We start from the raw sequence: 27,360 nt of genomic DNA on the forward strand, positions 1-27,360 counted from the left end.
GGAATGGATACCTATTCCAAAGAACAAAGAATGAGTACGCCACAGACATGCACACACACATGTGCACACACACACACATGCACGCATCCCCTGGGCCCCAGGCAGCGCAGGCCCCGCTCAGGCCCACCATCCCCCACTGGCTGTGGGACGAGAAGCACACCCCTGTCCTGTCCCGCCCCAGGTTTCCTGTACTGTGGGAGAGGCTCATGATCTGTGATCTGGTTCATTCCCACCATGACTGTGGAACCATAAACAAATCACTTGACCTCTCTGAGCCTCAGCTTCATAACTTACAAAGTAGCCCTATGTGGCTAAGCAACCTCACCCCCCATGATGGGACAGTGTCGTGCAAGAGGAATCAGCCCCTGACTGTGGCATTCTGAGTGAAGTCTCTGAGGCCTTCCCCGCCCCTCTCTGGGGTAAGGGCTAAGGCTGAGCTGGGCAGCAGGTGGCCCCGGCCTGGCCCGTGTACTCACCACCAGCAGGTCGTTGAAGAGGAACACCTCCCTCTGATGCGCGGCCTGCTTCTGCAGCTTGTTGACATCTGTCACCTCAAAGAGCCGGCTGCAGCAGACCAGGCGGCGGTGGGGCACCGACAGCACCTTCAGTGGAGGCAGGAACTTAGGGGAGGAGCCCTGGAGCTCACAGTCCTCCCCACCCCATAGCACCCACTTTCTAGGAAAGCAGATGGAGGCCAAGGTTTCTACTGCAAGGCCTGAACTTGACCCTAACCGTTCTCTCTCCTCACCGGGGCTCTTTCCCTCGTCATGCTTCTTGGGGAGCAAGGCTTGGGGAGAAGCGTTCATCACACTGGAGTAAGTGAGATGAAGGCACAGGGAATGGAAATTGAAAAGAGCTTCCAGATTGGTCAAATCTGGTTGCTGTCAACCCCCATGACCCAGGCTGCAGCCTGCAAAGTGGCCCCTTTGTCCCTTTCTCTACCGCACACCCAAATGCAAGTGTGCAAGAGGGAGGGGACTGCAGGGATACCTCAAATCTGCTGTGTGTAAAACAATCTACTGCAGACCTCGGCAAGAAAGGCTCTGGGCAGAAAAGGGCCATCCCTGCAGAGAGGAGCTCAGTGTAGAGCTCAGACGACATCCTCAGACTGCTTCTTAGGCCAGCAATTTAGGGAGGAGAAACTGGAGACAAATACCAGAACCCACTCTGCATGCTTTCAGTTTATGGCATGAAGAGTCTCTGCTGACATATGAATAGTAAACTACAGAGAATCATTGCCAACATAGACCATATTGCCTGCGACACAGGTCACAACTAAGGGGCACACCAGTGGCTTACCACAGTCTAGAGCCTACTTCAGCCTCTTTCCTGTCTTCTATTCAGTAGGATCATCCAGGAAAGCCCAGTATCCATCTCATCCTAAGTCTCCCCATCTGGCCATCCAGATGCTTCAACCCTAGACCACTGGGCAGCCTTTCCCAACATCTCACCTCAGCCTCTCTGCTGCCGTAGCTGGTAGCACTGAGGAAGTGAGGTAAGGGAAAACGGAGGGTGCAGTGTATGGCACAGAGTAAGGACTCAATTACTATGAAGTGAGCAAATAATGGAAAAGTGTTCCTGAAAGGGAAGGAGGAGATTGGGAGATGTCAGCTGGTCTTGAGACAAAGGCAGGTGCGAGATGGTGGGGGGGCGCCTGGCAGCCATGGGAGAGGAAGTGGCTCCCACGGGGTGAGTGCTGTTCTGTGGTGGGCACTTACCGTCTTCATACCCACAATGGACTTCTCCACCTTGGTGACATACGTGACATGGTCCTCATTGGACTTGAGCTCCTTCTGCTGTATCCTTTCATAGATGCCCACCACCAGCTCCCTGGGGATGTCAGCACCGTCATCCACACCTACCAACATGGCAAGGGAAGGGGAGGCGAGGGAGGCAGAGGATGGAGGTGTCAGAGGCCTGCAGCCAGAGAGGGGAAGCCCCCACCAGGCTGATGTTCTGCAGGGGTGGCCTTGATTTTGCCCTGTCACTGTTGCAAAACCTTCAGTGACTGGCTTCCCAGCCCCACTGAATTAAGGACAGACTCCTTAGCCAGGCACCAGAACTACTACAATATGGTCCCAACACACTTTTGCAGTCTCATCTCCTGCTGTTCCATAACCAGAACATCCACTCTCACCTCCCTGGTCTCTTTCCTCATCCTCAAATACAGCCTCCATGTTCCCACTCAGGGCCTCACTTCTGTAGTTCTTCTTGTGCTCTGTGTATTTGTCTACCCCCACCCCACTCCCTGTCCCCCATGAGAACAACTTGAAGGCTGATATTGTCTTTTTTTTTAAGTTTTTTAAAAAAATCTATTTTGAGAAAGGGAGAATCTCAAGCAGGCTCTACACTGACAGCGCAGACCCCAACATGGGGCTTGAACTCATGAACGATGAGACCATGACCTGAGCCAAAACCAAGAGTCGCATGCTTAACTGACAGAACCACCCAGGTGCCGAGCTGATGTTCTGTCTTATTCTCTCTTGGATCTCCTCCCTCTCACACCTAATCCCCGCCCCTGATTAGTTGTTAACTAAGAATGTGTGACAAGATTCTTCCCTCACTGGGAGTGTGGGGAGGTGGTGGTGGTTACATGTTAGGTGAAGAGGAGCCAGACAGCCCCCTGTAGCAATGCAGGTAAGGACACTCTACTCCCATCTCCTACTTCATAGTAATAAAACTCCAGGAACAAAAAATACTAGCAGGAAATATACTGACTTGGAAACAAATTCTTTGGGAGGTAGAAAGAGAAGCCATAAAAAATTTCTTCATTCTACCTTTCCTAAATCTTTTTTTAATGACTATATGCTTCTCTTATAAGACAGAAACATTCAAAATAAAGCAACTTTGGCAAGTGTCCTCAAAGGAGATTTCCTACCTAGTGAGATGACATTATACCTTCTATGAGCAACTCTTTGTATCAACCCCGTTTCTTCCACATCTGATCTTGGTTCTTCAAGTCAGGCAAATTAGCCCATGCAGCACCCCTGGGGGCCTAAAAGACATCAGGCTGGGGGCAAGAAAGAGCAGGGACCAGGACTGAACACACAGAGGCTCCCAGCTGGAATGGCAGGTTGCACACCTGTGCTCCTTCTGAATATTCTGGTCAAAGGGAATTTTTTAAAGAGGCATATACACACAAAGAGAAAGAGAATGGGGGAAGAAACAAGGGCACCATATGACCTGGAAAGTGGATGCATGAGCAATCCTGAGAAAGTGGAAATTGAAGCCGGCCGAGAAGTTACAAGCTATTCAGCACACCACAGAACCACCAAAGGGCTCTGGAATGGGTGGCAACAGGAATCCCACTTTTAGTGGAGGTCAGGCTGGAAACAGGAAAATAGGTTGATAATAAGTCTACAAAGGATTTAGATCTCCCTGTCCCTTCCTCTGCTTCAGCAGCGGACTGAAGGTCAGTCCTCTGGAAGAGGTGAACCAGGAACTCTGGGGTGGGGGCACCCAAGCCCAGTCCAAGGTGGGAGTCTGTGCTGAAAACTGGAGCATGGAGTTGATGTCTATGTATTAAGAGACCCTCTCAATCCTTCTTACCCAAAAGATCTTAGACTATTGGCAGCCAGACTCATACCCTCTGGTCAACAGATCGGACATTTCTCTTCTGGGGAATCAACCAGCACAAGAGAAAAATCTGAAGATACTGCAGTAAGGGTGTCCCAATGAAACAGCTCAGTTTAATCACCGTATGAAAAGGCCCACCACTCAGAACCCCCCACCCATACTCACAGAGTTTTTAATCAGCCTTTTAGCTCACTCTTAAATATTTGATAACAATCAAGTTTCATCAAGTATATATGGAAAGTCTACAACACAAGAGAGAAAGAAGTATGGGAAAAACAGAAAAAGGAAGCCAGAAGAAATAGAGGCAAGTAGGGAGTAACCAAAACAAACAGATACCATCAGAGATATATGAGAAGATAGTTGCATCTACAAAACAAGACTAAAATGCTATAAAAGGGGAATATTTACAGAAGAAAAGAGTTATTAAAAATGAAAAATATGACAGCAGAAATGAAAAAATTTGTAGGAAACTCGCAAGATAAAGCCAAGGGACATCTTCAAGAAAGTCCAACCAGAAGACGAATATGGAAAATAGAAAACTGTAAAAATTAGAACATCAAACCAGGAGATCTAACATCTGAATAACATGAGTTCCAGAAAGACAGTACAGAGAAGATGATATCTGCACCCTCATGTTCACTGTAGCATTACTTGTAACAGCCAAGAGATGGAAGAAACCTATGTGTGTATTGAGAGATGATGGATAAAGAAGGTGTGTGTGTGTGTGTGTGTGTGTGTGTGTGTGTGTGTATAATGGAATATTAGTCATAAAAGAGAATGAAATCTTGCCATTTACAACAACATGGATGGAGCTAGAGGGTACTATGCTAAGTGAAACAACTCAGAAAGAAAAACACAGTATGATTTCACTTATATGTGGAATCTAAATGCAAAACAAATGGACAAAACAAAATAGAAACAGACTCATAAATACAGAGAACAAACTGTTGGTTGCCGGAGGGGAGGCAGGTTGGGGGTGGGCAAAATAAATGAAGGGGATTAAGAGGTACAAGCTTCCAATTATAAAATAAATTGAGTCATGGGGATATAATAATGTACAGCACAGGAAATACAGTCAATAATACCGTAATAACTTTGTATGGTGACAGATGGTAACCAGACTTATCATGGGGACCATTTCCCAATGTATAAAAATATCAAATCTCTATGACATACACCTGAAACTAATAGGACATCAATTATACTTCAATTTAAAAAAGAACCATAATGAGGCGAAACATCAGGAAAATTTAGAAGACAAAGGAGAAAGAGAAGAGCCTGTACATTTTCAGAGAGAGAGAGAGAGAGAGAGAGAGAGAGAAATAATATGCAAAAGGTGAGGAATTGGAATGGCAGAGTAGCACTGCCCATTAAAAGACAATGGAGCAATGCCTTCAAAATTTTGAGTTCAGTGTTTCCAATCTGGAATTCTATGCCCAGCCAAACTCCCAATCAAGAGTGAAAGTAGAAAACAAATATCCAGACACACAAGTTCTCAAAAATTTGCGGCCAATGTACCTTTCGTATGGAAGAAAACTAAAAATGAGCCAGCTATGAAATCTAGGATACAGGAACCAAACACAGGAACAAGACAAAGGAGGTGCCCGGATGATGGTGGAGGGAATCCCAGGTGACTGCATGCAGCTGGCCCAGCCACCTGTCGAGATAGGAGCAGAGACTAGAGGCTCTTGGGAGAGAGACTTCAAGAAGAATACCTCTCCGTGTTCCACGTGCAGAGAGGAACTTGACACTTAGGTTGGGGAGTTTGGAGATAAATCAGTGGCAGGTATGTAGAGAGTTGAGCAAATGGGAAAAGAACACAAGTATTCACTCCATGGAAAGGAGAAATAGAAAGGGTTTGTAATCATGCTATACTTCAAGACTCAGCTTTGAACTGTGTTTACCTAGTCTTTAATACCATAAACACTGACGTCACAAAAAGAATGCTACAGCTGTAAGAAGATCATGGGGATTCAGGGTAGTTTTAGTGGGGGTGGGTTGGGGAAGGTGGATCAAAGAGGGCTAATGCTCATGTTCTATGAAATTGCTATGGTCTGAATGTCTGTGTTTCCCTTCCCCCTTTCATATGCTGAAATCCTAGCTCCCAAAACTGATAGTATTAGGAGGTGGGGCCTTTAGAAACCAAGTTATAAAGGTGGAGTCCCCGTGAATGGGGTCAGTGCCATGTAAAAAGGACCTCACAGAGCCCACTCCTTCCACCAGGCAAGTGCACTGTGAGAAAGCCCCAGCCGGAACCAGGAAGCGGGCTCTCACCAGACACCAAATCTGCCAGAACCTTCATCTTGGGCTTCCTGGCCTCCAGAACTGTGAGAAACACATGTCTGTTTATAAGCTACCCAGCCAGTAGTATTTTGTTATAGCAACCCGAACGGATTAAGATATAAATTAATAGATAATGCTTAACATTTTTGAAAATGAACAAGTAGCAGTGTATAAAAGAAAGCAAAGTATAGATACTATTTCATCCCATCTATATGAAATTCAAGAGCTACACAACTAGTCAATGGGGACGGAAGGTCAGGAGCCTTGGCATTCTGACAGGGGCACTGACTGGGCCGGGACATGAGAGGATGTTCTGGGGCCAGGGGAATGATCTGGAACGAGAGACGGCTGTGATCACACATGCATATGAACATAAACTTCATCATGCTTTCAGATTTGTACACCTTACAGTTTGCTTTCATAGCAATTTAAAAAAAGGAATAAGAACAAAAAAAAAAAAAAAGGAAGAAGAAGCACGTGGTTTCGCGATATAGAAGAAACACGATAAATGGCAAAAAGAACGTTGAGAGTGGCAGAAGAGTGGCGACAGGGGCAGGGACTAATTTTTTTTTTTGTAGCAAGCCGTGCAGAATGATTTGACTTTATTAAATGATGTGCATGTATAGCTTTGATTCCTTAAGTGCTAAAGAAGAAAAAAAGCCAGTGAGTTGAGTACACATCACATCCTGCCAGTTTAGCTCTGATCCCTGCTAGGTGGTGCACTATGTCATTTAGAGAAGGACTTGGCTGCTGGGTGCCATGAAATTATCTGCAAGGCTGATGTCCATGGACCCAAGACCTAAAAGCCTCCGTCTGTCGTGCGGTGGGAAGGGCTGGCACACATAGGCGCCAGCTGTGTGGCCGGGGCCTAGAAGTCAACCAATGGAGGACGTTCCACGGAGGGCAAGGGGCATTGCCCAGGGGCCCTTGCCGGTTGATGTAGGGCAGTGGCCATGACTCCTGGAAACTCCCCCAATGCCTGGCATGCAAGCAACTTTTCCAGATGGCTGTGTGTGACTGGGACCACAGAGCAGTGTCCAGTGCCCCTGGCTGCTAGGGTGACAATCTACAGTCAGCTCAGACACAGAATTCACGCTGAACAGAACGGAGCCTGAGCAGCAGCCTCGGCCCTCCTCCCCATCCTCCTTACCTCTCAGGTTTCGGATAAAGTCCTCTAGCATCATCTTCCGGTCGGGCTTGATGTTGGGGCTGTACATGTCGGTGTTGAGGAGGATGATGGCAAAGGCGAGGATGAAGATGGTGTCGGGGTTGTGGAACTGCTGCACCACCTCGGGGTTGCACATGCAGTAGCGCTGGCTGCGGTGGGGACACAAGCGGGGTGCTGAGGCCCTTCTTCCCCTTCCCTGGGCTCCAGAAGTGGGAGTCGTTGGGGGGACAGATGCCACTTCTCTGAGGGCATCGGGTCCCTGTAGCCTGGCCCTCTTCCCCACTGAGGGGACAGGGCCAGTGTCACACAGCCATGGAGCCCGTCACCACACCTAGATGCTCACCAAACACTTGCTGGTCCATGGGGATGGGTGGGATGCACCCTGTCTACCTGGAGGGCCCCGGCGCTCCTCTAAGCCTAGAGAGCTCAAGGGCTCCTGTCCCTTTTCTTTCCTTCCCTCCTCTGCAGCCAGCCCCCCCACCCTTCCCGCCCCACCAGGAGGGCTTCTCCCAGCCCCAGATGGACCCCCCAGCATCTCTGGTGCCCCACATCCCAGGCGTGTGTTTTGAGGGCTGTGTGAGGGAAGCGGGGATGGGGGTCCTACCTGAAGGCCTCTATGAGTCGCTCTACCTTCTGGGCTTCCCCCTGCACGCGGATGTGGGCCTGGAACTTCCGCAGGGCCTCGTCCAACTCCATGCTGGAGAAGTCCATCTCGTCCACCACACAGCTGAGGGCAGGTCGGGAGGGGGGGGGTTCTTGAGGAGAGGTCAGCCCCTAATCCTCTCTCAGCTGGAGGCAGCTGAGGAGTAGGGTGCAAGGTGTAGCCCCCTTTCCCACTGGACCGCCCACCCTGGTGGCCAGGATTCTCCCTCTGGTAACCTAAGAGGACCCTCCCTTACACCATCTTTCCTCCAGCACAAGAGCCCTGGGAGGCAGATGGCTGACTGCTGTCTCCATAGCTAAGAGCCAGAGACCCAGAGAGGCCGGGGGGCTATCCAGAGCCACACAGCCAGAAGGAGGCTGATCTTCTAGCTCCCAGCTCGTCTCCTCTCAGCCTCAGAGGGTCTCAGAGTCAGGCAAAGGTTTGAAATAGGAGTAAGTGCAATTTACTTATCTGCTCCTGTCCTGTTAGGAGCCTAGTTTCTCTGCCCATTTGGGCTTCCAGGTGACGGACCCCTCCTCCTGTACCACCCCTCGGGGTCTGCCTCAGGCCAGATGGGAAAGGAGTGAGCTCATCCTAAGCTCCCTTGCAGCCAAGGAGCCCTGAGCTCTCAGGGAAGCTGTGGCCTCTGAAGAGTAAATGACAAATCAGCCTAATGTGGGAGGGGAACAGTGTGACAAACACGGCCGGGTTCTGAGCCTGGGCCTACCACTGAATTTTTTGTGTCTTTTGGTGAAGACTCATCTTTTAGAGCCTTGGTTTCTTTTTCTGAGGAGGAAAGAGGTCAGAGTCCTGCTCCCCAAGGGCCCTTCTACCTCTGAAATGCCACCTCTATCTAGCCCTGGAGAGTTTGCATCTGAATGTCTCCCTGCAGTGCCTGGGGAAATGGAGGTGGGGACGTGAGGCAGTGTCATTCCTCCCAGGGCCCCTCCTGTCCTCCTGCTGCCTTGCCCTCCTTTGGGGTGGCCTGTCCCCAGGGCCATGAGCAGCGGGCAGGGATCCAGGTCTGGCCAAGCAGCAGCCCTGATGTGCCTGAGAACTGCAGACGCTCCCACGTGCCACCAGGCTCCCAGAGACGACTTCCCCCCTTTCTGCACCTCCTCTTTCCTGGTCGTTTCATACCCAGCCCCACAATGCCTGCTGGGGTCAGCAGCCCCTCTGCTTCCACAGCCCCGGCCGCCACCGCCACAGGGTCACGGCCTGGCTGCTGCCTGCCTTCCTGCCCAAAAAGGCGAGGCGAGCTCCGGGCTCGAGCCCAATGTGTGGCTTGGTGCCCAGCATACCGGGGGACTTGGAACATTTGCCCAGTGACCGTGTGAGCAGAGGGACGAGCCCTAAGCAGGACCCACTTCCTCCATGATGCCAGCGCCTGTGCAAGGCCCACCACCTAGGAGACTCAGAGATCCTGACTCAACCCTGGCTCTGGTGTCAGTTTTTAGAAGGAAGCAATGGGAGACAGCCACACAACAGTGGTCAGGGGCCTGGTGGTCCCTTTCAGGGGGGAACAGGGAGGAGAGAGCATCACTGAGACTTCTAGAAAGGGGAGGCTAGGAGCCCCCCTCTCGGCTCCCACAGGGGAGATGGCCATCTTCAGGCTGGGAGCCCATCCTCCTCATAGTCAAGCCCAGCCTCCTCTCAGACTTGTCTGCCTGGATAGTGAGAGGGAGGGTGGCACTGGGGGGCCGAGGCAAGAATGTGGCTCAAGTATGACAAGTGGCAATGTCAGTGTCTGGGTGTTTGAGACAGAAACTGGTGGTAGCAGCCCCCGGCTCCAGCCTGGGGAGAGGCTACTCTGATTTCTCAGCAGTTCTTGTCGTCCTCCCTGAGCACTCCCAGGCTGGCAAGTGAACCTCAGGAGCAGCATCATGGGGCCCACACCCATGTATCCCCTAGCCCAGCACAGCCAGGAGTTATGAATCGTGCATGACCGACCCAGACAGCGAGGCCGTCAGAGGAGGTGAACCAGTGTGGTCCTGCAGCAAGGGGACCGGAGCTAGAGCCGGGGAAGCAAGGATAGGGAGGGAGGAGACAGACATAGAGGCAGTGAGAGACACAGAGGATACAGAGTCAGGTCAGAAAGACCAAGAGAACAGGGACAGAGAGAGAAGGCAAGAGAGACAGAAAAGGAGAGGCAAGGAGGCAAAGAGGAGAGAGAAAGACCCACAAAATGGGGGAGACAGAGACAGAGAACAAGAGACAAACAGAGACGAGGGGAGAGACAGAGACAGAGAGAGGAGAGAGAGGTGGAAAAGGACAGGAGATGGGTGTGGAGGACAATACAACAGACTGGACAGGGGTGGGTGTTGCTGGGCATGGAGCAGAGGGGCCCCACCCACTCATCCTGGCCCCCGCCTAACTCATCAAGGCCCAGGGGGAGGGCAGTGGGCCCCAGGCTGGCCAAGCCCGGAGGACCCCAGGATGGCCCCCAGCCCCCCAGCCTGGCGTCCAGCTGCTGCCCAGGACTCGCCCCATCAGCCTGTCCACCGCACCCCTACCTGGCCTCCATATCCCTCAGAGTCTCTGTCCTGTGCCCCCTGCCCCAGTGCTCCAAGGGCGTGACCGCCTGAAGCCCGGGCACCGCGGTGGGGGCCGCCAAAGGAGGCAGAGGGGCAGTTGGGAGAAAGTAGGATCTGCTCGGCCAAGCACGATGGCCTAGTTTCCAGGCCTTCGCTCAGGTGACACGCAGCCCGCACGCGCGTTCGCTCGCTGGCTCGCTCGGGGCTGCGGCTAAAAGCTCCAGGAATGAGCCCAGAGCCTGAGACTCAGCCAGGTGGAAACGCCAGCGCACAGACTGGGGAGCTCTGAGTGAATCAGTCACTGGCGGGGGGGGGGGGGGGGCGCGGGAAGGACTTCATGGGAGGATGCCTGGGCCGTGGGGCTGAAAGTCTACATCTCAAAGACCCCGTGTGAGAGTTGCGAAGTGGCTTGTTAAAATGCAGCTCCCTGAGACCCACCCCAGACCTACCCACTCGAATATGTAGAGGCGGAGCCTGGGAATCCGCATTCTTCACAAGCTCTCCAGGTGTTTCTTAAGAACTGAAAGCCAGTAGCTGAGCTGAGTGCAAGGGAAGGAGGCGGGTCCAGCCCAGGTGGAGCCTTTGCAAAGTGAGTCCAGCAACTCACGGGCCACCAGGGCAGCAGCTCAGGGGCACTCGTGCGTCCCTGTCAGGCTCTCAGAGGCTGCTTCTGCAGAGCAGTGAGGGAGGAAAAACGTGGAGACGGATGCCGTGCCCCCTCCACACACACGTGGACACACACATGTATTCCCGCCTTACTCCGTGCAGTTGCCAGCTTGGGGCATCAGTGTTCAATGCGGGCAGTGTCCTGGAGCTCTCAGATCCTGGGGAACAAATCTGAATGTGTTCTGCAAAACCCACAGACAGGAGGGAAAGAGCTGTGTTGAGTGACGGCAGGGCACTACTGTCTCCAAGGAAACAAATGCCTTCCTCTCTGTAGAGTTGGGCTTTGGGCCAGGTGACCTCTCAGGACTGCCCCCCGCTCTCTGAGAAGGGCCCAGAAGCAGAACAGACAGAGGGCTCCCGGACAGCAGGCGGCCACAGCACCATTTCTGGCTGGCTTTGGAATAGAGCTGGCAATGACCGATGACCGACTGCTTCTCTCCCTCCTCCCAGCGAACCACTGTATACCTTCCTGGTGGGGCCTGTGGTCTGGGCTGAGGCTGTGCTCTCTCCTGACAGGCCTGTCCCGGCAGCCCCTCACCTCAGGGGCCTCTGCCATCCTGCAATCATCCACAACTCTTTTGCTCCTCCACTCAGCCTGATTCTCTTTTCTCTCCCGAGGTACAAGCCCAGGCTGCACCGTGACCCAGTCCCCACTCCTCTTCTCTCACTCTTTCCCACGGCTTCTCTTATTATTATTTTTTTAATGTTTATTTTATTTTTGAGACAGAGAGAGACAGAGTGCGAGTGGGGGAGGGGCAGAGAGAGAGGGAGACACAGAATCTGAAGCAGGCTCCAGGCTCTGAGCTGCCAGCACAGAGCCTGACGCGGGGCTCCAACCCACAGACCGTGAGATCATGACCTGAGCCTAAGTCAGGCGCTCAATCGACTGAGCCATCCAGGCTCCGCCCCCCTCCCCTCGCCCCCCACCCCCACCCCAACCCACGGCTTCTCCTATTTTGTTGTGTCTACCAGTATGTAAAATCTCCTCTTCCCCATCCTTCTTTGCCACCCTGCAATTGTGGTGGGGAGCAGATTGTTTGACAGTTTTCCAAATCCACCCTGTGGCCTCCACCCAGGACAGCCAAGGACATCAGTCCCTCTTTGATCATTTTTAAGGTGAAAAACATCACATGTTTCTGGGTGGTCTTTTCTGGTGTATAATCTCCCCATTTTGCAGAAGGCGAAACTGAGACCACAAAGGGGCTTGCGCCAGGCTTCCTGCTCTTGTGAGGCCTCTTCCCCCAGGGGCCGTCTCCACTTCAACGGGGGTCCAACACTAGCGGGGGAAGCGCCCTCTGTGCTCATGTTACTGAGGATTGTCACTAAGTGCACCCTGACTTCATCTTCTCTCTCCATCCTGTGCGATATTAACCATTATCCTGTTATTTTGTATTACATGTGAAGAAACCAGCTCACAAAAGAGCTGCTCCTGCAGGGGGAGCTGCACACATCACATGCCTTGCTGGCATCTCCTGGGCCAGGCAAGCCTGCCTCCTTCCCCATCTAGTGTTGATGCCCTGGGGGCAGCTGTCTTACCCTGATGCCTGGCTGGAGCCAGTGAGGGGCCAAGGGGAGGGACAACTGGGCACCATCATGGTCACAGTCACGTGCTGGGAGTCACTTCACTATTGGCAGTCAGCACAGAAGCTGTGGGGCCATCCCTCAGTTTCAGAGCTGGCCTGGGCACCCAGAAGCCACAGCAGGGAGCAATCCCCAACTCCTTTCCTTCCCCCTTCCCCTCTCTGGTGCTTTCTCTGGCCCCTGGTGGTGACTTTTTTCTTTCCCCCCTCCCTCCCTCCCTTCTTTCCTTCCTTCCTTCCTTCCTTCCTTCCTTCCTTTCTTCCTTCCTTCCTTCCTTCTTTCCAACAAACATGCATTTCCTCCTGTATGCAAGACGCTCTGCTTGGGACCCAGTGTAAGTGACAAACAACACAAACACAGACCCTTTCCTGGTGAGAGAGAAACATTATACACAGAGTCAAAAATAATCATTTCATTGTAATTGTTGCGAATCCTATGTAGGCAAAAGACAGGCTTCCGTGAGAGGACAAAATATGTATTTCATATTTTGGAAAGGCCCCTTTGCGGACATGACATTGAGCTGAGACCTGAATGATGAGGAGCTGACCAAGGGAAAGGGAGGGGTGGGGGAGCTTTCAGGCAGAGGGGGGAAAGCATATGCCAAGGCCCTGTGGTAGGAAAGAACTTCCAAGGACCTAGAAAGGTCAGTGAGTCTGCAATGCAGAGAGTAAAGGGGACAATGGAGAGTGGCAGGCTGTGGGGCTAGAGAGGCAGGCAGGGGTTTGACCAGACAGAGCTCTGTGAGTCACAAGAGGATTTCGGAGTTTAGCCTGAATACAACAGGAGACAATAGGATATGATCAGAGGAGTGATACGAGCCAGTTTGTTTTATGAAGATTTCTCTGGCTACTGGGGGAGAATGAGTGGAAAAGGGATGGCAGGGAACAAGAATGAAGCAGGGGCCCTGTTAGGATGCTACTGCCAAGGCCCAAGTTAGGGCTGATGGAGCCTAGGCTAAGGTGGAGACCAAGTGGATGGGTGATCTGAGATACATCCTAGAGGAAGAACTGATGGGAGCGGGCAATGGAGGGAAGGTGGGAGGTGAGGAAAAGAGGAGTCAATGGTGAGTCTCCAAGCCATGGCTTGAGCACCTGAGGGCCTGGTGGTGCTATTTTTTATGCCGAGTCCATGATGGGATGGACATATATGCTGAAGGAGAGACCGAGACTGCAGATTTGGACACGTTATGTCTGAGATGCTCTTTCCTGGAGTACCAATTTAGTATCTACTAAACCATCGTCCTTAGCACCCAAAGTCTTGTCTTTCCTATTTTACAAATTATAACCCTGCCTGGACCCTTCTTTGCCTCCAGTCACTACCCCTTGCCTCTACTCTTCTTTGGAGCCAAACTGCTAGGTGGTCCCTATGCCTGCTGTCTCCACATCCTCAATCCCATTCACCTTTCAATCCGCTCCAGCCAAGCATCTACCTCCAGCATTCCACGGAAACTTTGCTTGTCAAGGCCACGCTGGCCGACATGTTGCAAGTCCAATGGCACCAACTTTTCATCCCAGCAGCCTCTGGGCAGCACCGACATGCTAATCATTCCCTTCTTGAAACACTCCTCTCTCTTGCTTCCCTCACACCACCCTCCCCTAGGTTGACTCTTTCCTCCCTGAAGGTGCACCTCCTTCATGAAGGGCCTCCTTCTGCTGCACCTCTATCTTAGGACTAGACACCAGGCTCCTTTTCCCCTCTTTTCCTTAAATGACTTTTTAAAAGTTTATTTATTTATTTTGAGAGGGAGAGACACACGGGAGGGGCAGAGAGAGAGAGACAGAGAGAGAGAGAGAGAGGGAGAGGGAGAGAGGTTAGAATCCCAAGCAGACTCCACACAGCAGAGAGCATGATGCAGGGCTCAAACTCATGAACTGTGACATCATGACCTGAGCCAAACCGGTAACCATCTGAGCCACCCAGGCACTCCTCCCTTCCTGCTCTTAACAACCTTACCCAATTCGCTGGCTCTGAATGTCCCCTTCGACAGCTCTTAAGTGTTTCTCTCTTGTGATGCATTCACCCTTTTAATTTTTTTTTAAATTTTGTTTAACGTTTATTTTTTTTTGAGACAGAGAGAGATAGAGCATGAATGGGGGAGGGTCAGAGAGAGGGAGACACAGAATCTGAGACAGGCTCCAGGCTCCGAGCTGGCAGCACAGAGCCCGACACGGGGCTTGAACTTACGGACCGCAAGATCATGACCTGAGCCAAAGTTGGCCGCTTAACCGACTGAGCCACCCAGGTGCCCCCACCCTTTTAATTTTATTATTAGTCACGACTAGTTAATTCTTTTTGGTTGATCTGTATTGTTTATAAAAGACAACGTTGCTGAGTCCAGAGGGCACATGTAAACCATAGACTCTGCATTTGATTGGAAGTTGACCAACACACTTCTGAGTGCCTTGGTTGCTGAATTCCCCTGGGCGCTCTGGTCTGAATGGCAGTCACGGGGGCAACACTCACAAGACCACAGGTTGTGCTGGCATCTCTTGCAGGGAAGTCAGGCTGCCCGCATTTCACCTTTCAGCTGCTATTTAATATTTTAACATGTTCTCAGTAAATACTTGACACTGTCTGATTTGAGGAATTCTTCAGATGAAATGTCCCCAAACCCAGCATCTCCCCTCCCAAACTGAATAATACATGCATGTTTATTTGGTATAATTTCACAAATTACCCAAGAGAGCCTGAGAGCACAAATATATTCACATGCAAAGACTGTTCCAAATCCTTAACAGCTCAGGAGGCTGTTTCCTGCGATCTGGCTGCCTCTGCTCTCCTCCAGCCTGTCACCTGCCTCACCATGTCTCCAGGCTCCGAGGACTCCTCCCTCCTGGGCCACTGCCCAGGCTAAGGGTCTCCTCCTTCCTCAAATTTCTCCCCACGACTGTGACTGCAGTAGCCTCCCTAACTGGCCTCCCTGCCTCCAAGTCATGTTCCAGAACAATCCTTCCAGGACACCCTTTTGGTCCTGCCACTCACTCCTTTGTTTATATTTTTCAAGGGCTTTCCACATCCCTAGCATGAAGCCCAAGTTTCTCAGCCGAGCAAGCAAGGCCCTGTTAGCCACTCAGCTTCTGCCCCTTTCACGTACCGCCTCCCCTCCTGCAGTCTGGCTCTCAAGCCTACATGCTTTTGCACACAGTGTTCTTTCTTCTTGCTGCCCAACCCCTACCTGGAGGTCCCTGTTGAGCGATCCGTCTCTCTAGGAGTCCCCCTCGACCTCCATGCTATCCCAGACAGGCGTCTGTCCACCAGTGCAGGTGTCTCCTGTGTCATAACATTTACCTGCCTGTCTTCCCACTCGGCTCTGTGCTCTTTCCGGCACAGGCAGTTCTTTCCCCCTCTGCATGTCTGGCGCACATACGAATTCAATAACTGTTCCCGGGATGAATGAATGCGTGAGTGAGAGACCAGCTGGGTGAATGAATGGGACCTTGAGCATGTGCTCGGCTGGGGAGGGAGCCCAGGGGCCTGAGCTTCTGGGAGCTCTGCCCGGCGGTCCAGGATTGCCAGGCCTGCTTTGCCAAGGTCATCTGGAGCTCACCCTGAGACTGGACGGAGCTGCCCAGGAAATGGCCCTGCAGATTCCAGACCGTGGGCGGTGAAGCAGGGTGGAGTACATGTGCTTCCCACTTCCTTCAGCCTCACGTGCAGGTGAGTGAGTGATGAGAGCCAGGGCTAACTGGTGCCCATTAAACCGCTTCCAACCGAGCACGGCTGCACCTGCCCAGGGAGGTGCCGCTGCGGATCCGCAAATGAGTGAATCAGGGGAGCAAAGCTTCTGTCCAGGCCTCCCTCTCTCTCTGTCCTGTGGCAAGTACCTCACAGGGGCTGGGCAAGCAGAAGCACAGATGTTCCCTGCGTCTGCATACACAGGTACGATCCGGCATAAAATTGTTTGTTAATACTGATCAATGCGTGGAGTCAGTGTGTTGCAGGGAAATGAAGCGTCATACACGACTGTGATCAAAATGAATTTCGTCATCTCAATTTTTTTAAACGATAGCAAGACAGCGTCTGGCAGACAAAGGAACTGACTGGGAGCTGAAAATAGGTAATGATAGCAGCAGGGATTTTTAATTGGCCAGAAGAGACAGCAAAGATCTGGAAGGTGAGGCGCACGCAGGCTGAGGCTCGGCAGAGGTGCATGTGCTGCAGACGGCAGTGGGGCGGGAGGGTCCGGGTGGGGGCACTGGCCCTCGGGGAGGAGACTAAGCCCGGGTTTCAGGATTAGGATGGAAAATGAAACCACCTACTGCCATGGGATATAGGAACCTTGGTTTTATTTCTGCAGTTCTTGGCTCATACAATTCAATTAAAAATATCCCCATCCACCAGAGAGTTATTTTTGTTAGGCACAACTCATAACATGCCCAACAAAGGTCAAGGCTTTTTGGAAAAGTGCAACGTGGCTCAGAAAATAGAGCAGAAGGGAGCTGACGCAAGAGGACCTGCCAGCGTCCCTGACGGTGACATGGGAACAAAGAAAAATCTCGTCGGGGAGGGCCCCAGACGGGATGGCTGCCAGTCACACCTTGAGGACTCAGGAACCAAAAGAACGAAGTTTAAACTACCCAAGTGAATTAGAAGTCAATGTGGATGTCTGAGGTGATTCTCCCTTTGCTCGGCCTGGGGCAGCATCCCTGTCTGCTGGGGGTTCTCGAACTTGAGTGGGCATCAGAGCCCCCTGGCAGGCTTGTTAACCCACAGTTGCTGCCCCCAGAGTTCTGACTGAGCGGGTCTGGGCCGGAGTCTGAGAACTGACATTGCTAACAGCTTTTCAGGTGGTGATGCTGCTGCTGGCGTTCCGGGGACCACACTTGGAGAACCACTGCTCTGTGCCATTAACAGTGGGTGGAATGAGAAGTCAGCTGTTGGTGTCAGACACCCTTGGGGTTGAATCTGGCTCCCATCATTTAGCCTTTTTCAGTTCAGGTCCCTTAGCCTCTCCATGCCTCCCTTTTTCCATCTACAGAATGGAGCAGACAACTATAACATCTAGTGGGCAGGTGGTTATGAGTTTTGAAAGAGAGATTTTATTATATAAAGTGCCTGGTCTGTAACAGAGCTTAGGAAATGACAGTTTTCATTAGGCACCTGGAGACCAAGTCTGAGTTGACATATCAAGTAAGTGAGGTTGAAGTCCATTCTAGCATAGGTATTAAGACCTTTCCCTCATGAACAGTTCCATCTGCCTGAAATTCCATCTCTAGACATTCATCTGACTCCTTAAAATGTCCATCTATCAGGGAGAGGGGAAACTGGTTCTAGCTCAGACCTCTTGAGATTGTATGAATCAGTTTCTCAGTCCCGCTTTCTTTTCAGATGAGCAGAGTGAGCAAAGGTGAGTCAAGGGACGGGATAGTACCTGATTTCATTCAATCTGCCACTGGCCAGGGGATTAGTCATTTCTTCTCTCCCGGCCTCAGTTTCTGCCCGGGTGAGATGAGACGGCTGGACCAGCAGGCCGTGCAAGGGGTCTTCCAGCACTACATTTCACTACTGGGGTCTGACAAAAACTACAAGGCATTTGGACCACACGTCCCTTGAGATAAGGCACAGGGGAGGGCGGCTTGGGTTATAGAACCATTGTGCCTGCCATCATTGATCTCAGCCATTGGTTAGCTCTGTGATTGTGGGCAAGCTACCTAACATCTCTGTTCCTCTGCTCCCACGTTTGGCACAGATCAACGGCACTCACCTCACAGAGCTGCTGTGAAGACGGAATGAGATTTTGCATGTATGGGTCTTGGCGCAGTGCCTGCTGGCACACAGCGAATGCTTGATAGATGTGAGCTGTCAGTGTTATGTCTCACAGCCTGCTCAGTCGCAGCTGGCCCTCCTAAAAACCCCAGGAGAATGTAATCTCAGGAAGCCCCTTTCCTAGAATCCTGCTCCCTGGAAATCCCACTTCAACGAGTGGTGGGTTGATTCTACACCTGAGAATCGCATAGGGATGTCAAGAGCCCTCCAGAGCTAGGACCCGAGCTATCAGGAAGGGGCTGGGTGGTAGGTCTTTGTATGAAAGCCCAAGTTAGATGCTAACGTGACCAAGCCAAAGGGAGTCTCCACTCTGGACTTGTTCACCCCATGCTTGGGGTCCAAAAATCTCCACTATAGGAGTAAGTGGGTCTGAAATGTTCATGACTCTTTATTGTTAAGGAAAATCTCTCATCTGTCAGTGTGTGTGTGTGTGTGTGTGTGTGTGTATGATGGGGGTGGGGGGGCAAGGGGGAAGGGCACTGGAGAGGTGAGGGGTCAAGATCATAAACTTAAAGACTTCACTTTCAGAAGAGACTCCCGCCTTCCATCCCCCTGGGCGGCCGCAGTGTCAAACTTTCAAAGCAGTGGAAATAACCCCAAAGTCTATCCCTGCCTACCCGGGGCCTCTTCCACCCTCCTCCAGACCCACAGGGGTCTGCATGGGCCCCAGCCTCCTCTCTCCTTCAGTGGAATTCTTCAGAAATAAAGTAACCATTCTGAGGTTACACGTGACACAATGGGCAGGATATTCTCAAGTAATTTCTTCCTAGCCATGAAAGGCTAGAGCCTTCCAGCCTGTTGAGTTTGACAGACAATCTGTCTTCATTTCTGAATGTCCCCTAAGAAGAACAAATCTGTTACACTCTGGCCAACACATTTCCAAGGAAATGAAATAATGCAGTCTGACTAAAATGTCAAACTCTAATATTGAACAAAAGATGGGAGTAGACACAGTGAGAGAAAGAACACCCAGGAAACTCTTCTGGCAACCCAACCCAAGAGCTGCCCTTCGCACACTGCTATGGAAAGGACAGACACTGCTGCCCTTCATGTGTATGTGATTCACATTGGAAAAGATCACCCAGCCCAGAAAAGAGACCACTCACAGCCAGCGTGGAACATTCCCCCGTCCACTGGCCTTCAAACCTGCTGAAGCGAACATTTCAGAAGGGAAATAGAGCAGAGTCAAATTTCCCAGCCATGTGAAAACAGAGAGAAAAGCTTCCAGCACCAACGGATCCTAACCCCAGCTGATGTCTGGCTCCCTCTGCTAAGCCAACACTGCCCCTCTCTCCTCCGCATCAGAGGGGGCTTCCCCAGAGTGCAGGATGGTCCCCAAAGGAACTCTCCCTTCCCCAGCAAGCTTCAGCATGTTCTCGTTGTCCGGGGAATAGACCTGATCCCAAACCAGACATGGGGTGGTCTGAGGTTTCCCTGGCCAGGGTGGGGAGGTGTTCAATGCCTTGTGTTTTCAAGTGGGAGAAATAATAACAGAAATAGCTAATATTTATAAACAACTTCCTAAGCATCAGTCACTGACTTAAGCACTTTACATGCATTTAAAAATTTTAACTCATATGACATAGGTAATATTTTTCCCATTTGACAAGTGAGGAAACAGGCCGGTTTCTCCTTTAAAAACAAACCAAAGCTGGGGCGCCTGGATGGCTCAGTCGGTTAAGCATCCAACTCTTAATTTCCACTCAAGTCATGATCTCAACATTCATGAGATCGAGTCCCACATCAGGCTCTGTGCTGACAGTGCAGAGACTGCTTGGGATTCTCTGTCTCTCCTTTTTTCCTTCTGCCCCTCCCACTCACTCTCTCTCTCTCTCTCTCAGAATAAATAAATAAACTTAAAAAAATAAGATTAAAAAACCCCAAAACTTTCCTAGGTAACCAGTGGAATGGATGTGGCCCTTTGAGCTCAGAATGCCTTCTATTATTATCTGATAAATCCTGGTTAAATACATTCCTTCTTGGAGTGTATCTTCCATGGAAACAGGGTACTAAGCAGTGAAGAGATCAGCTTCCAAGGGCACCAAGGGTCAGATTCTGGAGGCAATGTCACCACATCAGATGTAGGTGCTCAGACATAAGTCAGCACCTGAGGTGGATTCTGCTCAGCCCCTTCTCTCTTCCCTTCCTCCACAGGCCCACAAGCAGTTGGTCGTGGTGGGGGTCCCACCCCATCCCCTACTAGAAGCCTCCACCCTCTCCTCTTCTTGCCTGGCTGCATCTTGGAGAGTGCTGGGGCTGGGGCTGTTTCAGTCTCCAAGGGGTTGGGTGATTTATGTCCTTTTATTCAGCAAGCAGCTTTGTACAGAACGGACGCGACATGCTGAATGTCACCAGGCAGGGGCAGGGAAGCTGTGTGGAATCCCAATGAAGCCTTTTCAGCCTGAGCGAAATGGCACTGGTGACTTTGTTACTGTGTGTTTTCTCTGGTGGGAGGAAGGAAGAGGTAGCAGACCCTGAGAGGGTGCAGGATAGCTGGCTTGGGTGGCAGGGAAACCCTCTGAACCCCAACGTCTGGCTCCCCGGCGAGTGCCTGCCCTTTCCTGGCTCTCCATCTCCTGTGGGCGCCCCACAGGAGACAAGCCAGCCGGTCAGCAACGCGCACTTGGGTGAAGAGGCTCCTTTCTGTGGAGCTCTTACGTGTAGCGGCTGAGCGTGCCAGGGTCTCAGCACCAGGGGCCTGCATGGCTGCAGAACAAAACACGAGGGGCTGAGGCACCCACTGGGGCAGACTAGGGCTCTGGTCTGCACTCCACTCTCCTGAAACCACAATGCCTGCTGGAGGTTCCTTGGCCCTTTGTCTCCTTTCCATACTCCTCTTCTCTCTCCCCTTGACACCTGGGTCTGTAAGTTCCCCCCAGCCCACAGCCAAGCCTATTCCTCACTGCCCCCATCCCACATTCCCACGGGTGCCCAGCTCAGCCCCATTCCCAACACGGAGTAGGCACTCAATGTCTGTGGAACGAATGGAGAACTCTGGTCCCCCAGCACTGCTCTGGAGCTTGCGGGCTGCTCTGGGATGAGCCGGTAGCATGACAAAGCATGACCTGGATGTTTAGGGCAAACAATTCTGCATGATCCCAGTGTGCTACAAAGGCCCTGAGGAGTGGGAAAGACCACAGATTCACAGGAGTCGAAGGGACCTCTGGGAGCACACAGCCCGACCCTCCCACTTTACAGGTGAGGAAACTGAGGCCCAGGGGAGGCCTCCCAGCATGCGAGGATCAGAGCCAGGGTTCAGAGCAAGCCCTCTCAGGCCCGGCTTTCTCCTGCCACCACACACTGCCCTCTCATCCAGAGCCAGATCCCCACCTCAGCTGCTAGCCGGGTCCCCAGCTTGGGCTGCAGTGCTAATCTGTCTCCAGCCGGCACACTCAGTCTCCCGGGGAGGATGGTAATCAGTTTGCACTGTGCTGTGGAGGCACCACTGGGGCTGGAGGAAAAGCATGTGTTCCTAGCACTGCAGGTCACTGTGGGCCTAGCAGGTCAGAATTTCAGGGCCAGACACACAGGGACTGGGGAAGGCAGAAGAGACAGCAGTCAGTCAGGGCCTGTGCCCCCAGAGCAGAGAGACAAAGCAGGGTCACCCAGGGGTGGGGCAGCTGGGAAGAACTAAACAATGAGGCATAGCCCCCCCCCCCATGCCCCCTCCTAGGGAACAGAGGAGTAGAACAGGGACAAATAGCCAATGAAAAGGCCAGAGAGATGAGCCAGATGGGAGAAAACACGGTGAGGAAGGAGACAAAGAAAACCTGATCTTTCTCCTCTTTCTATCATTTCCTCAGGGCATCCCCTCAGGGCCCCCTGCATAGCAGAGGTAGTGGTGGGGAGGAAGGGGAGCCCAAGGGAGAGGGAGAGGAAAGGAGGGGGAGAAGGAAACCCTGCACACCTATCAGTTTACTTTTCTTTGCAGGCACTCAGAGCATCTTAAGACCTAATGGAGGGGGGCGGGGTCTGAATGTCCAAAGCTGCAGAGAGTCAGAGGCAGGACCTGGGTTCAGTCAACTAAGGGGCATCCGGGGATTTCAAGGTCCCTCAGCTGGGTCCAAGCCCCTGCTCTTTGGACTGTACTCAGTGAAACAACTACCAGTGAATTTAGAAATGTGATAGGGATTCCAGAGGACAACTGGTCTACCCCTCATAATCCAAACCCTCCACTCTACAGGCGTGGAAATGCAGGCCCAGAGAGCAGGGACTTGTAGAAAGACACAGCACCAAAACTCCTTCATAAACAGAAGCCATGTCTCTGAGCTCCCACTCCAGGGACATGGACAACCCTGCCAGTCAGCCCATGCTCCCAAACCCTTGAGCAGGAGCCCCCTGCCCCCATGTAGCAGGCCCTTGTTGTTTTGAGAGCAAGTACAAAGGAAAGAGGTCTCTCAGGAATACTTCTGAGGAAACACTTCTGCTGACTACCCAAGAGAGAGGGGGGAAGTGGGGCGAGGGAGGGGGGCTTCTTACATCATGGTGACCTTCAAGAAGGAAGTGAGCTTAAGGAGACTGGATCAGGCTTCATGGGGCCTCACCCTCTCTTTGCCAGGGAGAGGTGGGTCCAAGGCCCCAGGGATGCCACCCCATGCCCTGTGGCTCCCGGGGTGGCGAGTGTGAAGAGACTCTCATGTGCTCAAGCCTCCACATGAACAAAGCTGAACGCAGCAGTCCCCTCATCCTGCCCCCATCTATTGATCTTGGTGGTAAATATATCTTTACAGAATCACTCTATTTCTTGCTCTAAAAACCCTCAGTCTAACTTCTTTTTTCTGCCTCCTGTTTGCCTCCACCAATATGACACTGAGTCCATGTGGGGAGCAGACCAGCCTCTGGGGGCTTGGAGGCGGGGCAGATGCCCGCTAGAGGGTGGGCTGAGGCCTTTCACCAGGCAGAGATGGCCCCAGTGCAGACATAGTCCCCTTCTTTTCCAGACTCATTCTCTTGCCCCCTGAGGGTAGCAGGGAGGGAGGCCTTTTTGTCTCCTTTGACCATTCCTGTACCCCTGGTTCCTTCAATGGTACCCTGCCAGAGGGCGCTCAGTAAATATCTAACAGGACTTTGGAGGGGGAAACAGAGGCTGGTCAAGATTGGGCCAAGACTCCAGGGGTCCTGCTCACTCCCCTGCATCCTAGGGGACCCTAGGTGGATGGGCCAGGGAGAGGGGCACTCACTCCAGCACATCGCGGTTGAACTGCTTCTTGCTGTTGCCCAGGAACTCCCCGATCATCTGCCGGCTGAGGCCCTTGCGCTGGAGCAGGAAGTGGGCCACTCCAATGGGGGTGTCAGGGATGAAGCCTCGGGAGATCAGGAACTGGATGCCTTTGTCCGGGTTTCTAGGGGTGCGGGTAGAGGTGGGAAGAAGGAGTAGAGAGTGAGCCAAGGCCATCCATGACTACTTTCTTCCAGCCCATGGAGCCCATAAAGGTGCCTGGAGGTTTCTGGGAAGAATTCCTATGAAATGCTAGGATTCCTTCCACTGCAGAGGGGCTCTGGATCCAAAGCACCTCTCTCCAGAGCCTCACCTTCCTGCACACCGCCCCCCCCCCCACCACACACACACACCCAGGAGTGAAGGTAGCATGGGGAGGGAAGGGGTTGGAGGAGGTTTGGCCAAAATGAGTGAATTCCAGAACAGGTGGAGAGGTGTTCTTCTGTGTTCCCTGAGGGCCCTGAGTCCTGCCACCAAAGCCCTTCCTCCCTGTCTGTATTCTGTTGTCTATACTCAGTTCCCAGCCTGGAATCTGGAAGGAGGGTGAGACTGAGGGACTGAGGTGAGCTCTCCTACCACACTGTCCATAGTGTCCATAGACTCCTGCTCTCCACCATTTACTTTCTCAGGCTCCAGTCTCTACATGTGGGTGTGGGTGCCATGTCTTCAGGCAAATGTACTCACAGTGTGGTCTGCACATCCATGCTGTTCCCTGAACTGTGTCTTATTGGTTCAGGAGAAGACAAGTACAGAGAGAGAGGGTAAGCATTTAGAACCTTTTATAGCACTTTGACATTTTCAGGATAACCAAGCATGTGATTGTTTTTCTAGCAGTTCATTTTTATTGCATTTTACAGAAGTATCAGCCCACAATATGTCAGGTAAAAACCCAAACTGGTCCTTCACCACAGATAGTTTGAGAAGCACTATCTTGAGGGGTCGCAGTTATCTGTGTGCGTGTGAGCGTGCACGCAGAAGTCGTGCTGTGGAGGTGTGAGGGTGGGGGCTGGGTTCACCAGGGGGCAGCCTGACTTGGAGGAAAGAACGATGGACCAGCAGCCAGACCGGCCTGAAGCTCACCGGCTACGTCACTGTCACCGTGTGCAACTCGCCTGACCTGTGTGAGCCTGTTTCTTTTCTATAAGATGGCACAGTAATGCTACCTGTAGATATTGTTCAGAAGTTAGCAAGATGTCTTATGCAAGGTGAGCCATGAACGGGCGCTATTCCCTCTAGAATACAAGCTTCTTGAGACTGGGGGATGCGTCCTACCTGTCTTTGTGGTCGCCATGTCATGGCACTCAATAGATAACAGCTGAGTGAATAGATGCACGTCCATGTGGCTGGAAGGGGTGTTCTATTTCCTGGCTCAGGGCTCTGAAGGAAGGGGTGAATGGAGGGTGGAGATGAGTGAACCTATACTTGACGCTTCCATGGGAGCAACATGTGCTTGCCACCAGCTGTATACATTCTAGTTGCTAGGACAGTTTTGACTGGGTGTCTGGCTGGGGATGCCATTTTTCTGCTTCCGTTCTCCTGTTCTCTTTCTGTCCCCCCTCTGTTTGCTTCACCCCAGCTTCCTTGTCTCCCTCTTTTATCCATGTCCCTCTCCTGCCTTTAATCTGTATTCCTTATTCTAGGTCTCTCCTCTCCCACCCCACTGGCCTTTGGTCACTGCCTCCTCGCCCATCCTCTCCTGTCTCCTTGACATCATCCCCAGAAGATAATGCTGTTTCCCTAACTCCGGTCCTACCTGAATGATTTCTGCTCAATCCTCATACGACCGGTACTATTATTCACTGAATACTGTATTTTTTTTTTAATTCTCTCGCTTTTCAAGTCCTAGCTTCATCGTAAGCAGTAATAGTGGTGAAAGCACGGGGCTTGATGTGTCGTTTTGTCCCTAATCCTTAAAATACATTTGTGACAATGGAAAATAGAACGTGTATTCCTACACAGTGTCTCAAGGAGCAGGCACGGCACACAAACGCCACGTGAGGGGAGGGAACTGGGAGGATGAGGACAATTACCTGGCTCCCTGCTCACCTTTACAGGTCCTCCCCCTCCCGCCCCCGCCCCCGCCTCTCCTTTGCGGCCTGGGAGTCCCTTGAGCTCCAGGGCCGGTGCTCACTCACATGTTGAAGAGGTTGAGGCCGATGCGATAGAGCCGTTTGCGCAGCGTGTCTGTGGAGAGCGTGGGCGACTTGCAGCTGGCGGGGTTCTCGCAGTGGTAGCGCGGCAGGCTCAGGATCATGGCCTGCAGGGCCTCCTTGGAGGCTGAGGCCGATGCTTCCGAGCCCGACTTGGCCGACTTGGTGGACGTGCTGCTGCTACTCAGCTGCTCCGAGTTGTCGCCGGCCTCGGCCTCCGTCTCCTTCCCCGCCTCCCCGGCCTCCTCCTCCTCTGCCTCTGCCTCCGAGACCGCTACCGCGGCCCCCTCCACCACGGCCTGGGCAGCCCCAGGTGGGTGCGCGCCCAAGGCGGCGCTGGCTCCGGCCTCTGCGCCCGTGTTCTCGGCGGGAGCACCCTCCTGACCCACGGTGGGGGCCTCGGGGGGCTCCTGCCCCGGGGCTTCGCCCTGCTCCGCTTTGCCCGCCGCCGCGGGCTCTGCCGGGGCCTGGGCGGTCTGCGCGCCCAAGCAGTTGGCCACCGACAGAGCCGTGGCGGAGGAGACAGAGATGTTCTGGTTGGCGATCTGCACGGTGACATCCCGGAAAGCCATCATGAGGGTGCTGCTGTGGCCCTGGGGCAGGCCGGCGACCTCGGCGGCCTCTTCCCCGGGCGCCGGGCGGGCGCTATTGAGCTCCCGCATCTCGGCCTCCAGGCCCGGTGGCCCCGCGCCCGCGTGCAGGGCCTGGTGGAGTTGGTAAGCGCCGCTCTCTTGCAGGGAGCACATGGTCTTGAGGCTCCAGGTGCTCAGGGCGTCGTCGATGGACTTGGCCAGGGACTGCACCTGCTCGGTGAAGGAGTCCTCCAGCTCGGTGAGCGTGCCCGCGAAGGTGGGCGGCAGGGAGGGCGAGCGCACCAGCGGCAGCCCCATGAGGCCGTAGCCCTCCATGAGCGCCTTCTCGGCCGCCAGGCTCTCGGCCGTGGGCGCCCGCACCTTGCGCAGGGAGATCCGCCGCGGCAGGCGGCTCTCCAGGAGGGAGTTGCGGATCTTCTCAAAGTTCTTGCTGAGCTGGTACTGGCGGAAGGCGGTTTGGATGGTGCAAGCGGCGCGCCGGGACACAAGGTGGCCCCCGTACTTGTGTTCTAGCATTTCAATCTGCGAAAAGAACCAGAGAGGAAGAGCGCAGTTAGGACTGGGAGTCACCGACTAAGCTTTGGCGGGGCCCGGCAGTGCACAGCTGGCGGGTACGGAGGGGCCAAGTCTGAGAACTCCCAGCGTGTCATGGATACTTGCCAAGATTCCTAGAGAGGTAGGATGTGGGACTGGCTTCCAGGGATTGGCCATGTCCTGGGGGCAGGGGACAGGTGTGTTACTTCTGCTTGTGGTGGTTACTTATTTTTTTTTAATTTACTTTTTAAAATGTTTATTTATTTTTGAGGGAGAGAGAAAGAGAGAGAGAGAGAGAGAGAGAGAGAGAGAGAGAACGCATGGGGAAAGCAGAGAGAGAGGGAGACAAGCCGAAGCTGCCTTTAGGCTCTGAGCTGTCAGCACAGAGCCTGAGGCGGGGCTCAAACTCGTGAGCTGTGAGATCATGACCTGAGCCAAAGTCAAAGGCTTAACTGACTGAGCCACCCAGGAGCCCCTGTGGTAGTCATTTTTAAATGCTCATATCAGAGATGTGTATGGAAACACTTATGGGTGACACACATGTTATCTTGAATTTGTATTAAAATACTTCACCAAAAAAAAAAAAAATGGAACTGTTAGATGAAACAATGTTAATGGTAGTTATCTGGGAGTTTACTACAGTATTCT

At 52.6% G+C, this 27,360-nt stretch overlaps 1 protein-coding gene across 1 annotated transcript in view; it reads right to left on the reverse strand.

Moving 5' to 3' along the window:
• Positions 1-27,360, reverse strand: part of IQSEC3 (IQ motif and Sec7 domain ArfGEF 3) — a 103,845-nt gene that overhangs the window by 11,392 nt on the left and 65,093 nt on the right. Inside the window, exons 4-9 of the mRNA XM_049624870.1 lie at positions 25,571-26,700; positions 23,398-23,559; positions 7,632-7,754; positions 7,010-7,176; positions 1,719-1,858; positions 477-602 (exon numbers count right to left, since the gene is read on the reverse strand). Of these exons, the coding sequence (XP_049480827.1) occupies positions 477-602; positions 1,719-1,858; positions 7,010-7,176; positions 7,632-7,754; positions 23,398-23,559; positions 25,571-26,700 (1,848 nt within the window). The remainder of the gene's footprint in view (positions 1-476; positions 603-1,718; positions 1,859-7,009; positions 7,177-7,631; positions 7,755-23,397; positions 23,560-25,570; positions 26,701-27,360) is intronic.

This window comes from Panthera uncia, chromosome B4, assembly GCF_023721935.1.
Source record: "Panthera uncia isolate 11264 chromosome B4, Puncia_PCG_1.0, whole genome shotgun sequence".
Taxonomy (NCBI): Eukaryota; Metazoa; Chordata; class Mammalia; order Carnivora; family Felidae; genus Panthera; species Panthera uncia.